Source organism: Panulirus ornatus, chromosome 4 (genome assembly GCF_036320965.1).
Source record: "Panulirus ornatus isolate Po-2019 chromosome 4, ASM3632096v1, whole genome shotgun sequence".
Classification (NCBI taxonomy): Eukaryota; Metazoa; Arthropoda; class Malacostraca; order Decapoda; family Palinuridae; genus Panulirus; species Panulirus ornatus.
The window spans coordinates 68,074,012-68,101,198 of NC_092227.1; the positions used below are offsets into that span (position 1 = coordinate 68,074,012).

A 27,187-nucleotide genomic window follows, 5' to 3' on the forward strand; every position below is an offset into this window, starting at 1 on the left:
AGAGAGCTGGGCCAAGTGAGGATGTTCCGTCTGAGGCTCAGTCCTCTGTTCTTATCGCTACCTCGCTAACGCGGGAAATGGCGAATATGTATGAAGAGAAAAAAAAGAGAAAAATAATAAATATATATATATATATATATATATATATATATATATATATATATATATATATATATATATATATATATATATATATATGTATGTATGTATATATATACATAATCATTAATGAAATGGCATTGATTAAAGCATTCAGTTGCCCGTGCTGTCTGAGCTAACTTGGATAATATAATGAACACACACACACACACACACACACACACACACACACACACATTTGTGCCTCACGCATATTGTTTTCGTATGTTTATTCAGAAGAGGTAATGGGGAGGCTTGCCTTTAGGTGTTGTATCAAGTCACAGTCATAACTTTGTGCTCGCCTGGAGGTAAAATCACGAACCGCTTTTATGAGTTTCCGATGTGTGTGTAGCTGACCGGATTCATGCGCCTCACAGACAGGTGCTTTTATGCCTAGATGATTGTGTGTATACAATAGAAACACAGCAGATAGGGCGGTTTTCCACAGCCGGTTCTTTGAGTGGTACAGAGGTGGCTCGACCGTGTGTGTTGTGGGGTTAGGCATTAGAGATGCTCTTTTGCAGACTCATCCCTCACACTCTCTATGATTTCTGAAGTTCACCTGTGTCAATAGTCACCCTAATATCCCCGTAACTTATGATCGTTACAGACCAATCATCTTCGCTCAACGCTAGCTACTGGACGAACTGGGACGGCGCTAAGTAGGGCGATTGTCACATAGTGGTCACCAGGCAGCTGGCTAATTCGTCTTGTTTCTTTATCATCAGATAAAAGGAGTGGCTACACATGTCATAAAAATTCTCATGGTGCATGACTTGAGGAGTCCACGATAGCAAGATGGTTAGGTTCGGATGGATATTGTAGATTACAGTGATAAACATATCTATACAATATTATTTAGAAATATTGTAGCCGGAGACATAGGACATGAATGACCATTATATTTACGAGATTTATTCAATATTCATTGTCGGATATTGGATATACAATTGCATGTCTGTATTCAGCAAAGGAACAGAAAGGCTATTGACTTTCGATCCGAAAATCGTAAACTTTGGACATATTTACACATGCTGGCCACCTGATCACACCACTGACCCTTGCTTTACTTGCACGGTTGTTGAATGTGATTTTGTTCACCTCGTCATCCCGCGGGTCACTGTGGGGTACACGACCACCGTATGGAGGGTAACTTGTATGTAGTCCTTACGGCCAGGAGACATACAGTGTTTCACTCAGTCCTTGGCTATATTAAGAACGTCAGGAAACACACAGGATTTGCTGTACTATCTACCCAGAGTGTCACCCCAGGTGATTAAGACACAGCTGTAATATCCACCATCGAGTGGGGTGTGGCGTCATGACATCATGTCAGGCAACAGGTGATGGTAGGAAATTAGGCGGGGAATTTGAAGCGCGCTCTGGTGATCTATTTTCATATTTGAATCCTTTATATGATGGGTCTAATTCAGCCATAGACTGACCTTACTAAAATTCTTTTTGGGGTGATATGGAACACGTAGGACAAGTTGTTCAGTTAGTTAGGAGACTAAAAACGTACCTTATAAACTCGATAAAGAGTATATCCACATGTATCTATACCACAAGGATACGTCATTTCTGCTGGGTGTCCTTAACCACGTCGTCATTATGCATGACGTCACGCACCGTACGTTGTGTAGCGGCCAAATATACCATAGTGGCGTGGCGTTTGTGAGGTAGTGTGTGTGATACGTGGTGCGGCGCGCGGGTCAGCGGGGGATCTTATTGAGGTCGTGAGCCATGATGCTCCCCCATCACTGCTACATGCCAAACCCATTAGACACAGTGGCCCCCACCACGGCAGGAAAGGCTGGAGGCGGTGGTAGATGGCGGCAGTTTGCACCAGCTGAGGCGGCGGTAGGTGATTGTAGCATCAGCTGGGGGGTGGAGGGCGGTTATAGCACTCACTGAGGTGGAGATAGACGGTAGTAGACGTTTACGAAGGATGACAGTAGCAGCACCAGCTGAGACGGAGGTAGACAGCAGCACCAACTGAGACGGAGGTAGACAGTAGCAGCACCAGCGAGGGTAGAGGTAGACGGTAGCATGACCAGCTTTTTTTTTATTTGTTTTAATTTTTTTTTTTTTGTAAGTGCGGTAAGTAAACCAAATTGCTGACTGCAGAGTAGAATGCCCTTCGGTATGAAACCCTAGGCAGGCAGAGGGGACGTGTGCTACCGTGCCTGTAACGTGCAACGAGATTTTGGCCACGAGGCGAGGTTAACGCGTCACGCTTACCACAGGAAGAAGAGCGAGAGTTCGGAATAAGAGTCGTGTGAGTTACGTGTTGTCAAGCGTCATGTGTGAGATGGAGATACTGTGGACTGAGTACCAGCAGCCCACGTGTGGGTGAGGCAGGGAGGATAGACAGCCACCTGGGCCATAGAGGCGGAGCTTCATGATCAATGTAGTGCTGCCTCACTCCAGAGAGAGAGAGAGAGAGAGAGAGAGAGAGAGAGAGAGAGAGAGAGAGAGAGAGAGAGAGAAGAGATTGTCTGGTTTTATTCTCAATAGAAAGAAAACAAAGATCATCAGATCGGTTTGTGTTTTTTCCTTTCGTTTTTCATCGGTGTTGCAAGGTCTTGGTCTGGGTAGACGGGACATGAAAGTCTGACATTGTTTATTCCTGCAGGATCTCCGTGGATCAGGGGCTTAGCTGTCGTTCACCGGAGATGCAATAGCTCGATAGCAGGGTCAGGAAATGAGACTCTCTCTCTCTCTCTCTCTCTCTCTCTCTCTCTCTCTCTCTCTCTCTCTCTCTCTCTCTCTCTCTCTCTCTCTTGTTATGATCTTTTGAGCTCATGGACAGAGGAGAAATGTTTGTTCTTAGTATGTAGGTACTGGGTTTAAAGAAGCTCGACCAATTGATCATGACTCAACGACCCTTAAGTATAATGGCCTTGGCCTTTGACCTGACCCTTCCACAAGGGTCGCATTGTCATGCTCAGAGTTCGCACCGCCATGTTCAAGGGTCGCATCGCCGTGCTCAAGGGTCGTAGCGCTGTGTTAAAGGGTTCAAGGAGGCCCTCACTCCTGGTAAGTACCTGGTGGTGAGTGGTCGTGGAGCAGTAAAGTGAGTGCGGTAACTACCATGTGCCACTTACCGGAATTGGAACCATTATCGGAATTCTTTCCCACTAACACCCGTGGCGATGGACTTGCTGACTGGGGTCTTGTTCTGGCAGCATCTGCTCGTTGTCCACTTGCATCTCTTGACCATTTGAAGCCCTTAAGCGTCTTTATACCTTGTATTACGTCTATTACATCATGAACTTATGTTGAAATGAATGCATTATTAACTCACTAAATGTATCGGAACGATGTCGTGAGGTTACGAGGAGTAGGGTAGTGGTGGTGGAGGATGAGATGATCAACTCCCTGAGGACAGTGTTGCAACACTTACGCAAGATGGTACCACTGTAGAGTAAGATATCTTGGCCTATGACCTGATCCATAAGGCTCATGAGGGTAAGGAGTCCCCTTATCGTCTCTGAGGTGCATCATTGGAGTATAATCTTCTAAGAAAGAGTTCCCGCTGCCTACGGACCTGTATGTATAGTTCTCGCTGTAGATATTGCGATATGCTAAATTACCCACGTCCTCAGATGATTACGATTCGTAAATAAGTGTTCCTACAGAACAACACTCATTACAAATAAAAGGATTAGATGTTTTACTGAGAAATGATTAAGTATCATTGGGCTTGCTCATAGGCGTAGCCATGCGTTTGCTACATATAATGGAATTATCATTTACTGTATAGGATGACCTTATATTGTTATAACTAGGACATGAAAATATAATTGCGAAAAAAGAGGACTCAGTATGAGACGGTTCAGTCTTACGTCATATGTAGTTTACCAGGTGATCCCGAGTACGAGATGATCTATCCAGTGAGTCGGAATATCGCTTCTTGTTAAAGCTTTAGAATTGCTAAGGGAAGACGCTGTCTCGTGCAGTTGTGTTACAAGATGTTACTCTCCTCTTATCGGAAGGATTGAAGCTTGATATTCTTGAGAGCATATATATATATATATATATATATATATATATATATATATATATATATATATATATATATATATATGTGTGTGTGTGTATATATATATATATATATATATATATATATATATATATATATATATATATATATATATATATATAGTAAGTAATGAAAGGGTAAGGGAGATGTGTGGTAATAAAAAGAGTGTAGTTGAGAGAGCAAAAGAGGGTGTGTTGAAATAGTTTGGACACATGGAGAGAATGACTGAGGATAGGTTGACAAAGAGGATGTATGTGTCAGAGGTGGAGGGAATAATAAGCGGGAGACCAAATTGGAGGTGGAAGGATGGAGTGAGAAAGATTTTGAGCGATCGGGGCTTGAACATACAGGAGGGTGAAAGACGTGCAAGGAATAGAATGAATTGGAACGATGTGGTATACCGGGGTCGACGTGCTGTCAATGGATTGAACCAGGGCATGTGAAGCGTTTGGTATGAACCATGGAAAGGTGTGTGGGGCCTGGATGTGGAAAGGGAGCTGTGGTTTCGTTGCATTACACATGACAGCTAGAGGCTGTGAGTGTGAGTGAATGTGGCCTTTTTTGTCTGTTCCTGTGTGTGTGTGTGTGTGTGTGTGTGTGTGTGTGTGTGTGTATGTGTGTGTGTTCTTTTTTACTTCCCAAGTATTTGCGCTCTTTACCGGGAAGGAGTGCAGATGATTGGGGAATTTATAAGAGGAAACGACAGGAGGCCAAGAGGAAGGTGCAGGGGTAGCAAAAGAGGCCAATGAGAGTTGGGGTGATTATCAGTAAGCTTTAGAGCGAATATGTTTTGCGTATGAGGATGGATGTGTTGGAAATTAAATGTTTGAAGACAGTACGTCGTGGAGGTGGATTGATTAAGTAAGTAACGGAAGGGTAAGAGAGAGGAGGGAAATATAGGTGTGTTGAAATGTTGTGGACATATGAAGAAAATGAGAGAGAGGAAAGGTTGACAAAGAGTATGTATTGTCAGAAGTGGAGGGAACAAGGATAGACGAGAGACCAAATTGGAGGTGGAAGGCTAGAGTGAAAAAGATTTTGAGCGATCGGGTCCTGAACATGCAGGAGGGTGAAAGGCGTGAACAAGGATAGAGGAATTGGAATTATGTGGTACACTGGGGTCGATTGCTATCAGTGGACTGAACTAGGGCATATGAGGCGTCCCGGTAAACCATGGAAAGGTTTGTGGCGCCTGTTTGTCGATAGGGAGCTGTGATGTCGATGCATTACACATGACAGCCAGAAAATATATTTTCCTAGCGATGCTTAGCTAACGGGAAACGGCGATCAAGTTATATATATATATATATATATATATATATATATATATATATATATATATATATATATATATATATATATATATTGTGTTTGTGTAATATCGAATTACCATTTTCTAATTTCTTAACGATATCTGCCCAGCTGTTCACTTTTTGAATCTTGAACTGGTTCAAACGAACATCAGCATCTTACAATCTGTGTGTGTGTGTGTGTGTGTGTGTGTGTGTGTGTGTGTGTGTGACTTTTCCAACCATTTTGTCATATCTATGATTAATGACTAGCTGGCGCTCAGGCGGGGAGGCAAGTAGGTGAGTGTCGGTCGGGTGCAGGGAAGCAAGCGGTGGCGGCGGACACTGACGGATGATGCCTCATAATTTCTTTGATATATTTTCTCTGCCTTGCAGGAATTTACTGTATACGTTTAAGATTCACTAAGAACCAGAGAAGAAAATATTGGATTTAAAATGAATTAGGGATTGTAGGGTTAAAGAGCATACAATCGAGAATTGTGATGATACTGCTGCAGGGAAATCCTTACATGATTATTGATAAAGTAGAATTAAGTGCATGAGATTTTTTCTTTCATCAGATGAGCATCCTTGCCTCAGTGACTGTATTCATTGCTATATTGTCATACATCTTGTTTTGGTTGCGTTTGGCTCTTCATTCCCGATATCATTTTTTTTCAACCCACCAAGGCTTTGACATGTGACTCGCACTTGGTGGTTGCTTCCCCTAGTTTCTGTATGGAGTCCAGCCAAGCTAGGGTTGACCGTTATCATACTTCTCCCCTCGAACGACAAAGCTGTGACGAACTCTCTTCCATCTTTCACATTGTCTCTTCCTGAAAAGTGTTGACCTTAAAAGCTTGGTCTACAGGAACCCGAGGAAGTTTCTTCATTCTCTTTCTTGCTGTACTTGCTAGCACAGGAGATGGCCATGATAGGTGTATGTTTTACCCGCGCCTTGTCGGTCACCATTGTGTATGTAAAACCAGTATGCATCCTCACATTATTTTGAATGATCATCCAGTCCCACTACTGAAGCTTCCTCACCATACTGGCCATCATACACAACACATAATTTCATCTCCCTTGTTAGAAGCATTAACACAGAGCCCACAGGTAAAGTAATTAGCCCTCAGCACGCCCACTACCTCTCATGTTGGACAAGGAAAGAAATGCCAGATCAATGTATACAAACCATATATCCATTCTGGTCCATTCCACTTTACACTGCGCCTCACTTGCATAACCACCTACGCTTTTAGAAGCAGTTGTTACAACCCACACAATTATAACAGGTCACTCAGAATAATCACTGGCTGCTTAGTAACCACAAGTATTCACTTCAGCACCTGCGCAGCGAAACTTACATACTTGTAATACGGTCATGCCTCAGTATGCTCGTTCCTCAGTTCTTTACAACATCATTGACCCCCTCTCACCCCAACCAAGCCACTTCATAACCACCCACCAGGCTTGACGTATAAAATAAGATGTTCACCCACGTCACACACTTCAGCCATCTATACATTAGGATACCCTTTTCCCAGCAAAGACCACATTGTAAAAAACAAAATGATACCGAAACGACGTGACAGACGGTAAGCAAACATTTCATGAACTTAGTCTTGACCTTTATGATAATAGACATACGTACATTCATCTGAAATTCCACTACCCAGACAAACACGATTCACATTTTCTCATCTGCGCAGTGAACACCACGCATCGCTTAAACATTATAAGCGTCATTTCAACATTTCACAGGACTTACGATACGTAGAATGCAGCTTCCACATTAACACACCAAATACCTACTCCTTCGCTGCTCTGCACTAACCGGGACCACACAAACACTCATGACCACTTCATGACTTGTGGTCTCGGCTGGTAATTATATTTGTGATTACACTCAGGTTCCCCGGACTCCGTGTGCTTATGTTCACACACACACACACACACACACACACACACACACACACACACACACACACACACACACACACCAGCATAAGCCTGGCACCCATTTATGGACCAGCCCCAAGAGGAAGATTAACACCTTGGTTGGGTATCGGCCGACTGCCGGAGCGAGGATCGGAACCTCTGCGGGTCCGACCCCGGGCTGTCCCTTGCTGACTCACAGTCAGTAACGCTAACCACTACACCCCGGAGGTTCCGGGAACCGCATAACACGGATCTTGGACATAGTTTGGTATTCTGATGAGATAATATTACACTGTCATGATGATGATCCTCTGGAAAGGTCTAGCCGAGTTTGTCGAAACGAGAATTTTGTGGTAAGTGAAGTAGCGGCAGCACACGGAGGTTGTAGGCTCGGCGATGGAGGCAGCTGATAGAAACGGGAGTTGAGCATGAATTAGTACACGAGGGTCGCGTCCTTGGGATGCCGGAAATATTCAAGGCGTCGCCATCAGCAGCGGAAATGCTGCAGACGAGAATTTAGGGCGAGCCAAAAAATTGGTGACGTGTATGTAATTCTGATGTTAAATCATAGTTGCAGCTTGGGGGACGTGCTATGTTCTCTAGTCATATTAGTCACAGCCAGAGGAGGGTCACCCTTAGCATGACCTCTATGGGTACAGCGTTACAGTAGTAGTGGTAACTTGGCCTCCAAGCTAACACGTCACCTGGCGTCATCGGTTGACTGTGGTCTGCACTCAAAAGACCTGTCGTTAGGGGAATTTCTTATCATAGCCGTACATCTGTGCTACCTGGCCAGTAGCCTCAGGAGATGAACAGCAAGGGTGAGTTACGCAAGCCTCTCTGAGGAACGATGCTGTCGTTTATCTCAGTAGCAACACTAGCTGGTAGGACATAACATCGGTGTATTGCTTACAGCACTATCTCCCTCCCTTTTGCCTGACCACTGTGACCGAACTGCTATCTCTTGTTCTCACTCTTCCCTTGCCACTGCATCCTCTGCTGTCATGCCTCTCGTTGGGTGCTATAAGGTGAGCAACCGTCGTCCCTTACCACGTTTCTTCGGGTCATCGTCCAAAATCTTAACGTTGTATGTTTAAAGTCTTTTCATAAGTGTTACACGCCATCGTATTTTCCTTACTTCCCGCATCCATGCCAGCTTATATTATTCCATTGTTCAGCCCTAAGGAGCACGACGATCCACACCCTTGAACACGAAGATTCGATCCCTGAGTACGACGGGGTAACCCTTGACTTTTGACCTAACCCTGAATGGTGAGACTATTATACCCAAGGGTCGTATACCCTCGCACTCATGGGTCCCATTGTCTTGCTCAGAGGGCCAATCCCTCCTGTTGAAAGGGTTAAGATAACCTTATTATCCCCCCTGCATAAAACTCAAGGAAGACAGGAATCCTTGTAGTGTTGGCTGTGATAATGAAGCTACTTTGATGCACCTTCTGAGGACACGGAATCATCATGCGGGCAGGGGAGGCAGACTTCATCAGCAGCGTCCGTTTTCATGTGTGTGTCTTTGGATTACTCCACGTTTGATGTCTCAGAAGGTTAATGAATCTGTTCTGGTCACGTCCGTAGAGTTCATTCTTCAAGATCACCCAGAAGTATGTTTTCTTTATGGTGTCAGCTTGGACCGTTTAGTTTCGCCTGCAGCCTCAACCGTATATGGCTAGGTCTTAGTAGATATAATGTCGAGCGCTTTCAGAGTTTAGTATGGTAGATTTATCTACGTAAATATTATGAAACTACTCGTACAGAACTGCTCTGTTAAGTCCCGTTGGAGATAATATCCCGTGTGTTTATCTACTGTTGTAGATATGAGCTCCAGGCTCACGTAACTTTACCCTCAACAATTATAACACTGATTCATTTCATTTTCCCCGTGGACTCTAGGAATATATATATATATATATATATATATATATATATATATATATATATATATATATATATATATATATATATACACACAAATATATACAAACTCTGGATCATCGGAGATATTCCTCTAAACTCCACTTTCCTGAGGATTTGAGTTCCTCCCTCTCTTTTTCGTGTTAAGCCACATGCTTCAGGCGACATGCAGACACCTGAGAATATCACATCAGTCGCTCCAGTATTAAACTTCTTGAGCGAAAAGTTCTTTGATGATGCAGCCTTCCGAAGGTGACATTTCACTCGCGTTGTAGATACATAGATAGACAGACAGATATATAGATAGATAGATAGACGGACAGATATTGATAGCTTTCCGAGAACTATCTACATTTCAGTATTGGGAAAAAAATTTTTCCGTGGCTCAGAGTCTGCTGCGTCAGAGATTACCGGGACCTGGCGTAACCCCCCCCCCCCCCCCCCCCCCTCCCCCCGCCTCTCTTTGTGTCGGCCAACGGGAGATCCTGCTAATTAGAAAATGCATTGTGTATCCTCTGGTACTAATCAGCCATTTGGTAATTAATTAGTTTCCTCTTCATGATGAAAAATGACTGTTTATACTGTCTATAAATACGCACGAGCTCTATAGAACGCTGGTCTGTACAACTTCTGTTTGGGAATAAGAATAACTTTTGATTTTAATGGAAGTACCCAGTATATACCTTATTACAAAGTTCTGGAACTGTAGAAATTATATATATATTGGAAAAGACCACAATTTTGCGCGTGATCAAGATATTCCTGTGAGTCCATGGGGAAAATGAAACACCATAAGTTCCCAAGTGCACTTTCGTGTAGTAATCACATCATCAGGGGAGACACAAGAGAGAAATATAAGTCAGTTGATATACATCGAAGACTTTATATATATATATATATTTTTTTTTTTTTTTTTTTTTTTTTATACTTTGTCGCTGTCTCCCGCGTTTGCGAGGTAGCGCAAGGAAACAGACGAAAGAAATGGCCCAACCCCCCCCCCCCCCCCCCCCCATACACATGTACATACACACGTCCAGACACGCAAATATACATACCTACACAGCTTTCCATGGTTTACCCCAGACGCTTCACATGCCTTGCTTCAATCCACTGACAGCACGTCAACCCCTGTATACCACATGACTCCAATTCACTCTATTTCTTGCCCTCCTTTCACCCTCCTGCATGTTCAGGCCCCGATCACACAAAATCTTTTTCACTCCATCTTTCCACCTCCAATTTGGTCTCCCTCTTCTCCTCGTTCCCTCCACCTCCGACACATATATCCTCTTGGTCAATCTCTCCTCACTCATTCTCTCCATGTGCCCAAACCATTTCAAAACACCCTCTTCTGCTCTCTCGACCACGCTCTTTTTATTTCCACACATCTCTCTTACCCTTACGTTACTTACTCGATCAAACCACCTCACACCACACATTGTCCTCAAACATCTCATTTCCAGCACATCCATCCTCCTGCGCACATCTCTATCCATAGCCCACGCCTCGCAACCATACAGCATTGTTGGAACCACTATTCCCTCAAACATACCCATTTTTGCTTTCCGAGATAATGTTCTCGACTTCCACACATTTTTCAAGGCTCCCAAAATTTTCGCCCCCTCCCCCACCCTATGATCACTTCCGCTTCCATGGATTTTCCTATCCCATCATGCCGCTATTATCCATTGTCACCTAAGAGCCACCACCTACACGAAGTCGATCCTGATACATAACCTACTTTGCTAACCCTATGGTGACTATGTACCAAGGTGTAACCCGCCGTCCTTGTCTTGTATGCATCCCTTCAAGTAAGATAACCTAATTCCCTGCATAAACCAACGAACCAGACCTGAGTTGGCTATCCATAAATATTTATCACCTACGACTCATCGAGCGATTCATCACATCTGTCCGTGCATGTAGTGCTTTTTACTCCACTTAGTTAGAGTAAATATCTGTTCACTGTCTGCAGTTTCAATGAACCTCCAAGATCACCAATGGTCTATAATTCGCTTGACCCTTAGTTTCTCCGAAAGCCCACTTATATGCCCGTCTTGTATAATCGTCGAGCTTACCTCGTTTAATAGCCAATCTATAACTAAATATAACAAACCTGGATCACAACCCTCTGCAAGTCCTACATTGGAGATAATATCCCTTGTTTCTCTTCTTAAGTACATGACTCAGCTCACCGTAAATAACCTCTTCACATCTACTAACATGACTTCCATCAATATTCTATACCTCCCAGAGCATCTAATCATCATATGCTTCAGACCTATCTATCATCCCTGTGTCTTCTAAGGTAATTTTAATACATTTATAATAAATATATATAATATCTTAATTTAAATATATATTACCACATATACAAATCTTGATCATCAGATATTCCTTCAACTCCACTTTCCTGAGGATTTGAATTTCTCTCTTTACTCATTTCTGATTTGTCTTAATCCCCTTGCTTTCAGACAGGCACATGACATGCAACTAGCACTACAGTACATATAAATACTCAACATCACATCGTCCCCCTTTTAAATTTTGGCAAAATTACTTATATGCAGCCTTCCGGGACATTTCACTCGCTCGAAATGCATAGTATAGACAGCCTCTTTTATCAATATTACCGACCATTAAGCTTTGCAGAACTACTCAAACACCTATTGTGCAAAATTTCCGTGCTCATCGCTAGCGTCAAGATTCCGGACAGCGTAACCCCCCCCTCCCCCTCCCCCCCGCCTCTCTTTCCCAACGAATCCTGCTAATGATGCTTGTGTATCCTCATGTCCTATTACCCCATTTGGTAATTAATTTGTTCCTCTTCTGATGAAATGCATTATTTACCTTTCAAACATCTTTATCTCTAAAATTGTACTGTATATTCTTTGAAAACTACTATTCCTTGTATTTTAATGGATCTTGTCACCCTTTTACCTCTTCAATTCTCTGTTATACATTCTATTCATATTGCAAAAGCCCAATTTTGCGCTGCAATCCAAATGTCCTGCATCCTGGGTATTACACCTATATATATATATATATATATATATATATATATATATATATATATATATATATATATATATATATATATATATATACACACATGATGAGTCGCCAAACGTTGGTATGATGGTGTGACCTTCGACCTGACCCTTCAGAGCCGGGGTCAGTGCCGGTCACTAGTGCCCCAGAGTCAAACCGTCGTGCCCAAAGGGTTAATATGGTCAGTCTTGTAATGGTAATCATGTTCTCTGACGTAAGACCCAGTGGTCATCCAGGTGCTTACCTGGATGACCACTGACCAACATTGTGTGTGTGTGTGTGTGTGTGTGTGTGTGTGTGTGTGTGTGTGTGTGTGTGTGTGTGTGTGTAAGTGTGTGTGTGTGTAAGTGTGTGTGTGTGTGTGTGTGTGTGTGTGTGTGTATACCGTAATGTATTATGTTTTTATGTATATTGTGTATACATATATATTTGACGAAAAGTAATCGTGTATTTTTTTCTATATTTCAGAGCTGGAGAAAGAATCATAAGTGCGGGAAGAGTGTGTCACTGTGAGTGGAGTGGATCATGAGGTTGAAAATGCTAGTGACAAAGTAAATCTTGGACCATCTCAGAACAGTTGACCTGGTGTGAAACGTTCGTGTGACCGTATCCGAGGTGTGTTGAGCCGTGTCACCGTGACGAGGTGCCCTCTAGGGTGAACAGTGCCTGTAACTTGTGGGGAACACAACCTTTACGTGGTGGAGTAGGGGGTAACCTTGTCCTGTACACTGATGGGTTGTCCTGCGTTGCCCTCAGCAATGAACGATAAACAGTAGAGAAGAAAAGACCAGTGAACATGGAGGACGACGCTGACGGTAAGCTGATCCAGAAGGACAACTGGGGAGGCCGGGAGGGCCAGAAGACTGACCTCATTGATATCTGCCCACGACTGAAAGTGGCCAGGAAGAGTCTCACGCGATGCAAGACTGTGGAGGAGGCTGTGGACGGGGAGTACGACCCATGCCTAGGAGAGGAACCGAAGGCCCAGTACGAGAATGAGTGTTACGAGCGAACTCCTCGACCCGGGAGTCTCCATGATGACGATACATCCGCTGAATTGTGCCTGGTTCAGCCATTCGACGCGGCTAGTCCCGGAGGAGGGTCGGCGGGAAGCCAGGGGGAGGCCATGACCTTACATTCCCCAGCCACCCCACACACGGACAAGGGCAGTAGTTGCCGCAGCAGCCTCAGCGACGTCTCCGGCAACGAGGCCGCTGACGGCTACGACGACATATCCGCTTCCATGAGCGTCATCCGCATGGAGAAGTTTGCCCTGGAAAAGCGGCGTGTCTCCCGCATCCTGCCCAAGTGCCTGCACCGCACCTTCGTGGATAAGGACGTGGAGCAGCTGTTCCAGGCGTACCACGAGCGGCAGCGACGCGCAGACCTCCATATCCTACTGGCTGCTGGTGCCACCTACGCTGCATACACCGTGGCACTCTGTCTGTTGGACGTGCAGAACCAGAGTCTCCCGGCACCTATCACTCTGGGCTCTATCGGCGGCCTCCATGTGTTACTGCTGCTGCTGTGCCGTCTTCAGGTCTTCCCGGAGCGCTCTTGGATGGTCCTGCCCTACGTGGTATGGCTACTGTTCCTAGCTGGGGTTGGTGTGTTCATGGCGTTGGGTCCGCCCACGCCGGTGCCACGGCAGGCTCTCCTGTGGCTCATCCTGCTGCACTTCATGGTGTTTGTGGGCCTCCCCATCCGCCTGCCCGCTTGCCTTCTGCTGACTGCCCTCACCGCCGCCGCCCACCTCATCACCTCGGCCCTCATCATGCCCGAGGTACATCGTCGCACCACCCAGGTACGTCTGCAGTCTTGAATTACGTTTTCTGCGCTCTTACAGAGAATGGGAAAAGGTATATGTCTTCTTGATGCCATTGTTTTCAGAGTAAAGAAATTGTTAAATGACAAGTTTATGTCTGACCGTGACGCTAATTAGCGTACAGCAAGGATTCCTATTACATTTTCAGTTTGTTTTCCCTCGTCTCGTCATCTTCTTTTAGTCCCGTAGTTTCTTAGTTTTCCATTTTTCAGAAAATATTTTTACATTGTATTAAGTTAATTTTGTCGTCAACGACGAAGTTTACCTTGTCTTTTTGTACACTCGACCAAATGGACAAAAGAAGTCATAAGGATATACCTGCTTCAGGAGCCCCTTTTAATGAGGATCCTGCAGCGACCAGGAAGCCAGCCGCGTCCTTCGGTGCGGAACCACTGGTTATAACATGGTGATATATATTTGTCTTTCTTGGAATTGGCACAGGACAGCTGAATAGGTGTTCATTGTCTTCGTTGCGCAAATTGCATCTTGGCAATGAGGGATCTTGTGATATGTTGAAACGGTTTCCCTATCGCTGTACAGATGGATAGTGTCCAGAGTGGAGACGAGAAAGGAAACCCCGAACATGTCTGGATAGTGTAGTGTCAGATGAGTGTATGTCTGGTGGAGTGAGGGGTTGAGAGGGGTCGTTGTTTGGTGCCCATTGCGTGATTTCAACGTATATTTATGTTCGTTGGGATGGAGTGATCTTGAGTATGGGTTGCTAAAGTATGAGGCGAGGGTAAACTTTTTTCTTTATTATAGGCGTTGGTGGTCGGTTATGGTATGGATTGGGTGGGAGGGATTTCTAGTGCTTTTGGAAAGAACTGAGTGTCGGGCATACTGCATGAAGATTATACTGAAAGTATGTTTTTCTTATTGTGTCGGACATGGAACACACAAATAACAATCCCCACTCAAAGACTCACTCCCGTGATATGTTGTTTTCTCCTGCAGAAATATTCGTATTTCACTACGCAACTCAAACATTTGGGTAGTTATTTTTTCGGAATTCTGGAGAATAGTCCGCGCACTTGGGAATCGAATAACATTCGCTGATGCGCATTACACCATCTCTTCACATCGACCATTGAGAATACATGACTTTAAAGGATGAACTCCGATCAAATTAACCACTTTCACCGACTCGTCCATCGTGGTCCTTAGTTTGCCAGTCATCTTCCATGCTGTCATTGAGACCATGTGATGTTTGGTATTATAGCCTGAATGCTCACTGGGAAAAATCATTGTACTTTCCTAAGATAGCAGGAACCTCATCAATACTGATTGACTCCAGCACGTTTTATCCACTCGGTTATCTTTCGTATTTATGAAATCATTCTGACTTTTACGAACAGCCTTCAATCCAGACTAGGAAATCTTCACTGATTTCGCCCTCGGATTCCTACCTTATGAACGTAACCAGATCATCAGTGTTAGAGGTACGTGTATATACAGCTCATCTGATTGCACACGATGTTAGTGACTTGTGAATATTTTTTCACCAACTGGTTTTTAATATTTTCAGACGTGTCTTCATTTCGCCGCTTTGATAATGAATTCAAATTAATTTTTTTCCTGCTTTGTCTTCCATCACTGCAGAGGTAATTGCATTTGCAGTTGGTGGAGTTAGTTCTTCTGCTCGTGTGCCTGGGTTTTCCAGCCTTTGCTATTAATAGAGACACTGGATACGAATCAGACACAGTGTTCTGGTTATGACACTCAAGTTACTGTGTTTCCCCATTGATCTTTGTCCAGCACGCAATTCTAGTTGTCTACTGTGGAAAATATTCAGTACGTTTGTCAACTTTTTTTTTTTTTCTATGTATTTTTTGGCAGGTTTCACACGTTCATTGAATAACTTTTCATATCATTGAACTCGCTCTGGCTTCTATTGATTTTCAGGGACTGTACGCGTAAATTCAGAGGCTATATGTTAACAAAATAGGCGATATTTGCGTTTTGACTGATGAGTAATGTATTTTATTTATTTTTTTCATTTGGACATGTTTCTCGTTGATCTGGTATCAGTGTTTGGCCATTGATCCAGATTTCAACCACGGATCTGTATTAACCTGTGAATCATACGACATCACCTCAGTTCCTGCCATACAAGGGAACAATAAAGTAGGTAAACACTCTCACACACACACATACACGCTGACACACCGTTGAGTGATACAGGACGCTTGATTTTGACTGTCACTCTGGCGGACCCGAGGTGGACGGTACCACCTTGTCAGAGGTCGATCACGTCCTTTTGCATACGCTGACTGCCTGACATGTCAGATCTATGCACAAAAACGTAATCTAGTTGGCGTAAATATGTGTTGTACGTTATATTGTCCAGTAAACGTGGACTTCTTGTGTTGTTTTGTCATGTTTCATAATTTCTTATATAGAGCACTGTCGTATATGAATAAGATAATTAACTCTTGACAAAAATTTCGCCGTGATTAATTAATGTGGGAAGTTTTCATGCTGTCTTTCACGGCTGAAGGCTCCAGTCCACTGATCATGTCCCAGAAATAGAAAGGTTTTGTGACGTCATCTACAGCCAGTTATTACGCACAGCTTGTGATCAACGCGAGATGTCAGCTGTTGCCTCACGGAGTTGATTTAATTCCCGCCAAGAACCAGGAAATTTGAAAATTTACCCTCAGTGGCTAAATGTGGGTAAATGCACGATCGCCGCTCCATATTTCTAGAATATTTATAACGTAGCTCACGGACCCCCACTACTACCATCGCGGACCCCCAGTACTACCATCGCGACCCCCAGTACTACCATCACGGACCTCCTAGTGTTACCATCGCGGACCTCCAGGGTTCCTATAACCCTCATGGTGGGAACCACTACTTTAAAGCGGCCCGTCTGTGACACAAGTGACGGTGACATGTACATAGTAGTCCTTTGTTTACGAAACAGACGAAAGGACATTCCGAGGCAACATCTCCAACAGCACGAAGCGCATACAGTATAACGACCACTTCATACTCATCGTCTTCGACAAGAACATGAAGACGAAGACCTTCGTCATAGCAATCTAAACAGGAAGGAGAATCCCCTCCAGGTCTCCCATGAAATTTTGAATTCACTCGTCAACGAGGATGTTATAAACTTATTAACATAATGTATGTGGGTGCCACAACCATCAGCACGAGAGAGAGAGAGAGAGAGAGAGAGAGAGAGAGAGAGAGAGAGAGAGAGAGAGAGAGAGAGAGAGAGAGAGAGAGAGAGGCGTATCACTATGCACGTCCAACAAAACTCGCCCGGGTCACATTAGGAGGAGCGTACCCAGGTCACATGAACATTGTCTTCCGCTGGGCCACCGAAGTCAAATGCTTTTCAGTGAAGAAAAGTTCCAACTCTTCTGGTATCAGGAGAGTTGAAGAAAGAATCTGGCCATTGACTTGACCTGACGTCAGGCTACAGTCTAGAATAGATAGATAAGATGTGCATAAAATTGTATGTAGAATTATCGATCTAGAAGAATTTGAACGAGATAAGTTGCTACGTTGTCTCAGCGAAGAAATACAACAGGAAATGTTGGTATCCAGCGCGAGCTTGATTAAGTGTTGCCAGGTCAGTATTACGATGCTTAACTCCAGGAGCTACGCTGTTCGTTGTGTTGACTTGGCCAGCGACCCACACCTGCCGCTGCCGACGCGACGTGGCCACCTTCAGGTCATGTCTCCTCTCCGCAACTGTGTGGGGCCTTACGTGCAGCCTCCCACCCAACTGTGGACACATCGACACCACTGGAAACATGATACTGAAACCAGCACGACACCCACTTCGTCAGGGGCCGCCAGTTAGACCAGGTTACTAACTTGTCTGCCACTCACTCTGGCTTCTATTGAGGGTTTATTGTTAGGTTCGCCATGTCAGAATGGCACGGGTCCCTTTCTTACTGACGGTCACTACTCATTTATGATCAGTGGGGAACGTGACGTTATTGTAGCACAGCTGGTTCAGCTGTTAATTAACCATGTCTTTTTACTATAGTTCACTAAGCAAAGCGAACTTCTTTTTCCTCCTACATTTAGATTTTTTGAAACTGTTAATTAGATCCAGTGAAGCTCCGAATCAGCATATAAAGAAATGAATGTTGAATAGTTAGGTTCGTATTTAAAATGCTTCCTTCCGTTTATATCTCGTGTTACAACGTGTAGATGACAATACAGTTCCAAACACACCGGCTCGAACACCGAACTGAAGCATCTACAGATCGTTGTTAAACGTGTACATTATTTCCACTGCGCTGGTGATACATATATGTTTGGGTAGAAGTGAGACACTGTGTAACTTGGAGTGATTCCCGGAACAGCTTACAGGGAAACCCTCTCATCCCAGGATTTGCCAAGACAGCTCACGATCAACACCAAACCCTGCGACCCTTGGCCTGGCTTTTAACGTGACCCTCAAGGGTCAGATCGACGTTCACGTCCACATACCCAAGGGTCATACTTCCCTGCTCGAGTCGTGCCGGGGTCGCCATCCATGATGAGGTGCAACGAATGCAAAATGCTCTCATGCGAGACGAGAGGTATCTTCAACAGACAAGAGGCACAAAAAGAAAACGTGTGACCAAGAAAAGGACGGTATTGACTCGAGGGCGAAAAATTCGCGCGCCATATTCTGGCGCGATATACCAAGTTGGGAAGACATCAGAGCCCCCGAGAAATGTAATTCAATCTCCCTCCATCTATGCTGGCTCACGAGGAGAGCCACCAATCTCGCCCAGAACTTGCCACTTCGCCGCATCTTCCTTTGTTTTCAAGCTGTTTAAAGAAGGATGGAAACGGTGGAATGTGGTGGGCACTGGAGGAGTGTGGTTGGTGGTGTGTGTGTGCTGGGTAAGTGTGTGGTGGATGGTGGTGCAGGGACTGATGATGAAATGGGATGAGATGCGGTTAGCACCTGGGAGGGACAGATAAAAGTGTACCTGGCACTATCTGCTGGAGGACGGTGGTACTATCATGGGAGAACGTCGGGTAAACAGACAACAGGTTACACCGCAGGTAAGGAGTCACCTTTGACTGTATCACAGGGATTACAGTCTCATCAAAGAACTTGTTATTCTGAAAGAGTTTACATTTCCCTGCTACTGGAAGTAGCGCTTCCTTGTGCTGCAGGAGCTCTTAAAAGAGGTGCTGGTTAAGACCGAGTTCTTTCTTAGAAATTAGACCCAACCACATACACATGTATATACATAAAAGCCCACACACGCACATATACATACCTTTACATTTTAACGTATACATACATATACATACACATACATACATACACATGTACATATTCATACATGCTGCCTTTATCCATTTCCGTCACCACCCCGCCACACGAAATGGCACCTCCCTCCTCCAGCGCGCGCGTGGTAGCGTTAGGAAAAGACAACGAAGGCCACATTCGTTCACACTCAGTCTCTAGCTGTCACATGTAATGCACCGAAACCACAGTTCCCTTTCCAAGTAAGGATTTTCTCAAAGGCTCAGTCCTCTGTTTTCAACGCTACCTCGCTAACGCGGGAAATGGCAAATACGCATGGAAAAAAAGATATATATGCACGTTTATATTTATTAAGCGGTAAACGTGGAGACATCCTAGCCAAGGCTGTATCGTATTTGGTAACAGGAGAGGAATACCGTTACTTCGAGGAGATTCTCGCATCATAGGAGTCCATCATTTCCTTGCTCACGGTTGGAGCCCAGCCTCAAAGCTGCATCAGCCCCAGAAAAAGTGTTCTGGTGGGTCACACACACACACACACACACACACACACACACACACACACACACACACACACACACGTGTGCGTTTCCCGCGTCAGCGAGGTAGCGCCAGAAGCAGAAGAAAGGCCACATCTGCTCACATAAATACTCCAGCTCTCAGGTGTAATGCTCCGAAACCACAGCTCCCTGTCCACAACCAGGTCCCACTGACCTTTCCATGGTTTACCCCGGACGCTTCACATGCCCTTGTACAGTCTATATATATATATATATATATATATATATATATATATATATATATATATATATATATATATATATATTTCCATGCTTTTCGCCATTTCCCGCGTTAGCGAGGTATCGTTAAGAACAGAGGACTGGAACCTTGAGGGAATATCCTCACCTGGCCCCCTTCTCTGTTCAGAGTGAGTAAACGCTTTCTTTCATTCAGAGCTACAGCATCCAGGCTTGTTTCCTCTAACATACTTCCAGTCTCTCCTTTCTTCTCATCTTGGTTACATCCACACATGTTTAGACACCTCATCCTTCGAGAAGGAGAAGCACCCCGTGCCTTTTTTCGTATGTTTCCTGGCGCTACCTCGCTGACGCAGGGGAAGACAATGCTGTTTCCTGTGGGTGGCGCTGAGAATGGAACACGGTGAGCAGGTATATGTACATGTGTATATTTGTATACGTATGTGTTTTTTATGTATATTCATGGATATATATGTATATGTACGTGCATGTGTATATGTGTATGTATTCGTGTAAGTTTATGCGTCATTCTTCGCTGACGCGGGAAACTCTAATCAAGTATAATATATATATATATATATATATATATATATATATATATATATATATATATATATATATATATATATATATATATATATATTTCTTTTCTTTTTTTTTCAAACTATTCGCCATTTCCCGCATTAGCAAGGTAGCGTTAAGAACAGAGGACTGGGCCTCTGAGGGAATATCCTCACTTGGCCCCCTTCTCTGTTCCCTCTTTTGGAAAATAAAAAAAAAAAAAAAAAAAAAAAAAAAAAAAAAAACAAGAGGGGAGGATTTCCAGCCCCCCCGCTCCCTCCCCTTTTAGTCGCCTTCTACGACACGCAGGGAATACGTGGGAAGTATTCTTTCTCCCCTATCCCCAGGGATAATATATATATATATATATATATATATATATATATATATATATATATATATATATATATATATATATATATATATATATATATATATATATATAATTTACCTATTTATTTATTCATTCATTCATTTATTTAGTAATACAAATGCAGGTAGGAAGAAACGAATAGAATTGGAAGGATTTAGATAACGAGTTTAGATATTCATAGTGTAATATGTACAGTGAAACGCTCGTGTTTCTAAGGTGAGGCAGCTGCTGTGGTTCTCTAGTGTCTTGAGTACATAGGAATTTCACACGTTCGACAATCATGGTGTTCCGTTGAGCACGACGGTACGACCATTGATTGACGTCTCATGGCCATAACGTAGCCGTGGGTCGTACCGACGCGTCGTTCTCACGGGTTGGACCGGCGCACTGAAGCATCTTTCCATCATGTTCACCAGTGATGCACTGTCGTTCTACGAAGGGTCGTACCGTCGTGTTCCCTGGTTATACTGTGGTGTGCAGGTGTTTCATACCGTCGTGTTCCCTGGTTATACTGTGGTGTGCAGGTGTTTCATACCGTGGTGTTCCCTGGTGTATTATACTGTGGTGTGCAGGTGTTTCATACCGCGGTGTTCCCTGGTTATACTGTGGTGTGCAGGTGTTTCATACCGTGGTGTTCCCTGGTTATACTGTGGTGTGCAGGTGTTTCATACCGTGGTGTTCCCTGGTTATACTGTGGTGTGCAGGTGTTTCATACCGCGGTGTTCCCTGGTTATACTGTGGTGTGCAGGTGTTTCATACCGCGGTGTTCCCTGGTTATACTGTGGTGTGCAGGTGTTTCATACCGCGGTGTTCCCTGGTTATAGTGTGGTGTGCAGGTGTTTCATACCGTGGTGTTCCCTGGCTATACTGTGGTGTCCAGGTGTTTCGTTCTGGTGTGCTCACTGGCCGTGCCCGTCGTGTTCGCGGAGCTAACTGTACACCACCCAGCCAGGCACTGGAGACCTCGCCTTATCATCCACCTTATGAAGTCTCCTCCTGCACCGTCTTCATCCTCTCCGTCACCGTCTCCTACAGATGATTCTCTCTCTCTCTCTCTCTCTCTCTCTCTCTCTCTCTCTCTCTCTCTCTCTCTCTCTCTCTCTCTCTCTCTCTCTCTCTCTCTCCTTCCATTTTTTTTTATGAAAAATCGTTTTTTTCTGTCGTTTTCCTTTTTTCTTTGATCTTTTTCCCCTGTATCGGTCAGTTATCGTAATGCTTGGTGTTCAGTAGTGTGACTCCGGTCATCACCGTTGATGACTGTGGGTTTGCCGCAGTTATGAACGAACGCGGTCGAAACTTTTTGAATGAAAGAAATATCGGAAGCCTCCGAGTTAGGTAAGGATTGCCTCTCTATGAATGAAAGAAATGAAGGAAGCTTCAGAGTTGGGAAAGATTGACCCTATAGGAATGGAAGATTCAGATTGAAGTTATAAGAATGAAGGAAATGATGGAAGCTTTAGAGTAGAGAAAGGTCGACACTATAGTAATGAAAGAAATGATAGAAGTCTCGAAGTGGGGAAAGACTGAAGCTATAGGAATGAAACAAGTGATAGAAGCTTCGGAGTTGGGAAATACTGAAGTTAGAAAATGATGAAGGAAATACTTTTGTTGGAGATGAAAAAAAATATGGAAAGTGGGAATGAAGAAAAGATGGAAGGTATTGAATGAAGAACGGTAGAGCTAATAGGAGCAGGAGATAGCGTGGGGTATAGGCATCAGTAACACGAATAATACATCACGTTACCGTAGACTTTTTTGATGCCATCACTACTGTAGTAACGTGGGCCCGTCACTACTGTAGTAACGTGGGCCCGTCACTACTGTAGTAACGTGGGCCCATCACTACTGTAGTAAAGTGGGCCCACCACTACTGTAGTAACGTGGGCCCACCACTACTGTAGTAACGTGGGCCCGTCACTGCTGAAGTAACGTGGGCCCGTCACTACTGTAGTAACGTGGGCCCGTCACTACTGTAGTAACGTGGGCCCACCACTACTGTAGTAACGTGGGCCCGTCACTGCTGAAGTAACGTGGGCCCGTCACTACTGTAGTAATGTGGGCCCACCACTACTGTAGTAACGTGGGCCCGTCACTACTGTAGTAACGTGGGCCCGTCACTGCTGCAGTAACATGCCGATTTCACTACGGTAGTAAGATGCGCCAGTCGCATAAACCACAAACGAAAATGTCACGTGAAACACAGGAAAAAGAAGAAGAATACAACAATGAAATAGTAGATAACCCAGAATACTTGTACAAATATAAAAAAAAGAACCGGAAAACTCAGCACCATAGACAACATTGTTCCATTTAAAACTGAAGATAATTTCACAGACGACTGTCAGGAGATGATTGGGAATCTAGAAAGGCAATATGAATCTGTGTTCAGTGAATCAAATGTCCACAGTATAGTTAGATGACCGAACAGACTTCTCAGAGAGTGATCCCCCAGGTGTACACGTAGCCAAATATCACCACCTCAACACAAGATTTCCAGTCGTCCATTGAGACCTGAGCCAATCACTCAGCCCTAGGGCCGACCTCTTGGAACTCGGCCATCATAAAGAAATGCGCAACACCTCTACCACATGCACTAAGTATCCTCTGGAGAAAATGTGTTTTCTTTTTTCTTCAGGTTTTGACACGATTCCCTGAGAGAGTAAAACTGATTCACATCGCCCCACTCCACAAAGCAGGGCCAAAACATTTCCGACGGATTGCATTACCATCGCACATCATTACAGTCGTTGACAGTATCCCTTTAAGAGGCAGACTGACTCGGTGTATGGAAGTGAGCAACGTACATAACCCATGACGAAAAGGTTTCAGGGCATGAAGGTATTTTGCCTCTCTCAGTTGCTTGACTTCTATGACAGGATTGTTGACGCTCTAGGAAACAAAGAAAATGGCGTGATCTACACAGGTTTTGCAAAAGCATTTGACAAATGTGACCAATGGTGTTGTAGAACATAAAATATCGAAAGTAAGGAATATTACCAAAAATTGGGAGATGGATATACATTTTAAGTAACATCACAACACGTCGTTGTAAACCGTGCCATCTCCATTACGTCTTCGGTAAAAGCCTCAGTCCCCCAAGGAACTGTACTTGGTCCCCTCCTGTTCCTCATTATATCTGACACTGACGCAAACACGAGCCACAGTTTCATATCATCCTTTGCAGATGACACAAAATAAGTATGAAAATCACATCAGTAGAAGATGCCGAATGTCTTCAAAGAGACTTAGATTAAGTCTTTAACTTGACAACCGAGAACAACATGCTTTTCATTGAAGATAAGTTTCAGCTTCTCCGGTATGGGTAAATTGAAGAAGAAAATAAAACGAAAATACTGAACAGACACTGACGTTATCACAAATTGCTTGAGTGACGTGAAAGACCGCGGAGGAATCAAGACTAACGACCCACTCTGAAGGGAACACTACAAAACAATGGCTGCCTTATACTGAGGGATGGCAGGCTGGATCCTGTGGACCTTCAAGACAAGGTAAGAACAACCGGTGATAACATGTGTTATTCAAGGCGTTAATTCTCTCACGAATTTAATATCATCGCGGTCTAACCATCACCTTACAAGGCGGACGAAATTACGGAATTGGTCGGAGATCTTCCACAATCCGTATTGATGTGGTAAAGGGAATCACTTACTGGGAACGGCTGATATCACTCAAGCTATAATCCCAAGAGCGCTGGCGGAGAGGTGTATCATCTTCTATACCTGGAAAATCCTAGAAGGTATGGCTCCCGACTTACACTCGGAAATAGCATCCTACAGTCAGGACAGGCATGGAAGAGACGGTGAAATACAACCTCTGAAATCCGGAGGTGCGATTGGCACAGAAAGAGAATACCTTAAACATCCGAAGGCCCAAAATTGTTCAACACTTTACCAACCTACCATCAGAAATAGCATGGGATGCACCACGGTAGAGAAGTTTTCGAATGCACTGGATAAGTACCTACATAGTGTACTCGATCAGCCAGGATGATAGAGCCATGTAGGCCTGTGGGGCTGCGGCTTCCAACACCTTGGTCGACCAACGAGCCAGTCCAGCAGCCTGGGCCCATCATGGGTTGGGGGTGAAGATCCCCAAAGTCTTTGAGTTTTAACGGCGGCCCGTCACTACTGCAACTCATTTGTAGTTACGTTTCAGACTGTATATATGGCGATTCCTGCGGCAGATATGTTTCAGGCAGTAGGTAAACTTTTTTGGGTAGTAGATATAACTTATCATGCAATGCATATAATGTTTCAGGTCGTAGACATGGCGTTTAGTGCAGCAGGAATAACTCTTCGGGAAGTTGGTATAACATTTCAGACGGCAGATATGTAAAGTATCGGGAAGTAGATACAACGTGTACGACGGTAGATACAACGTTTCAGGCGACAGATATGACGTGTCAGGCAATAGGTATAACGTTTCAGGCTATAAGCATAAAGTGTTCATGAGACAGTAGATATAACGTTTCAGGCGTTGTTTCAGGCCTTACATATAATGTTTCAGGCGATAAATTGACGGTTCAGGCAGTAAATGTGGCATTTGAAGGCTGTAGATATAGTGTTTCCGCCGATAGATATAACGTAATAGGGTAGATATAACGTTTCATACAATAGATATAACACAAGTAGTGGATACAGGCCGTAGATATACGTTAAGTATTTCTGTTATATAACTACGTTATTTTTGTTATTCCTTCTTCTGTGCCGTGCAGCTTCGTCCTCATTGCAGCGTTCACCATAGAACATTTTTCACTCTGTATGCATGACATTTTCACTTCCGTCCATTTTCCTGATCAGGTTAAAAAAGAACTTCATTTTTTTTTAGTGTATCTTTTCCGTCGTTGTGAATTGTGTGTTTTTTGAAACTTGGTTAAAGGTGTAGAGCAATGACATGAGATTATTATTGCTCCATTTTTCCTGTTCAGCTGAAACAAGTGAAACACCAGTATACCACTAGGCCCGAACGAGGCTGTTTGTGATAGTTGAGGAGAACAGAAACTTATGGATTAATGTGTTGGGAGTAGACACAGAGATTTGATAAAGTGGGAGACCTGTAAACATATAGTCTTGGAAAGGAGGTGCAAATATTATCAGTCGTGGATTGTAAGGGAAATATTTATCTTGATAATAGAGCAACATCAATATATATATATATATATATATATATATATATATATATATATATATATATATATATATATATATATATATATATATATATACATATATACATATATATATATATATATATATATATATATATATATATATATATATATATATATATATATATATATATATATATATATATATATATATATATTGTAATTACACGGTGACGTGGGAGAGGGTTTATGATTATGATACATATATACATACAGTGTATATACACATGTCACTGAATAAGACAGCATAATTGTTGTTCATTAAACCTGCTCCCCAAGTTATGAGCGAGCAGTGGAGCATTGGAGTGACACATTGGTCTGCAGGAGAAGACTGAGCAGTTGACACATCTTCCTCCAAAATAGGATCCTCTTGAGTCTCGACAGGAGCAGGTGCAGGACGGAAGTATATCAGATCCCTAAACATCCCGCAGGACCTTTAAGCCAAGAACGGAATATGTTGTCTTATTCAGTAAACAGTTGAAGCAAACCCGCTCCCCAAGTTTACATACATACGCCTGTATGTGTGTGTGTGTGTGTGTGATTATGTATTTGTGCTGTACGGGGAGGGAGTTGTAGGCTCGTGTAGCCGTACATCGTGACTTTTCTCAACCCTACAATTTGTTCTGTTTTAAAAATTTTGAGGCTGTGGGCATGCATGATTTCACCAGTCACTTTGCTCCGTTCATCCACTGCTCTTATACTAAAGAATACTGATTGTGTATATTATTTTCTAACAATTTTTCCTGATTTGATTAATTTTGTGACCCCCTAGTTATTGTATGCTTCCATCATTTGAATATTTTCTACACTCTTAACCATCAACCTAGTTTCAAGACGTAGGGGTCACCTCTTACTC

General features: G+C 43.6%; 1 protein-coding gene across 1 annotated transcript in view; it reads left to right on the top strand.

Annotated features, from left to right (window-relative positions):
• LOC139767079 (adenylate cyclase type 3-like) overlaps positions 1-27,187 on the top strand; it is a 571,200-nt gene that overhangs the window by 185,630 nt on the left and 358,383 nt on the right. The window contains exon 2 of the mRNA XM_071696050.1: positions 12,862-14,197. Within this exon, the coding sequence (XP_071552151.1) occupies positions 13,190-14,197 (1,008 nt within the window). The 5' untranslated portion in view covers positions 12,862-13,189. The remainder of the gene's footprint in view (positions 1-12,861; positions 14,198-27,187) is intronic.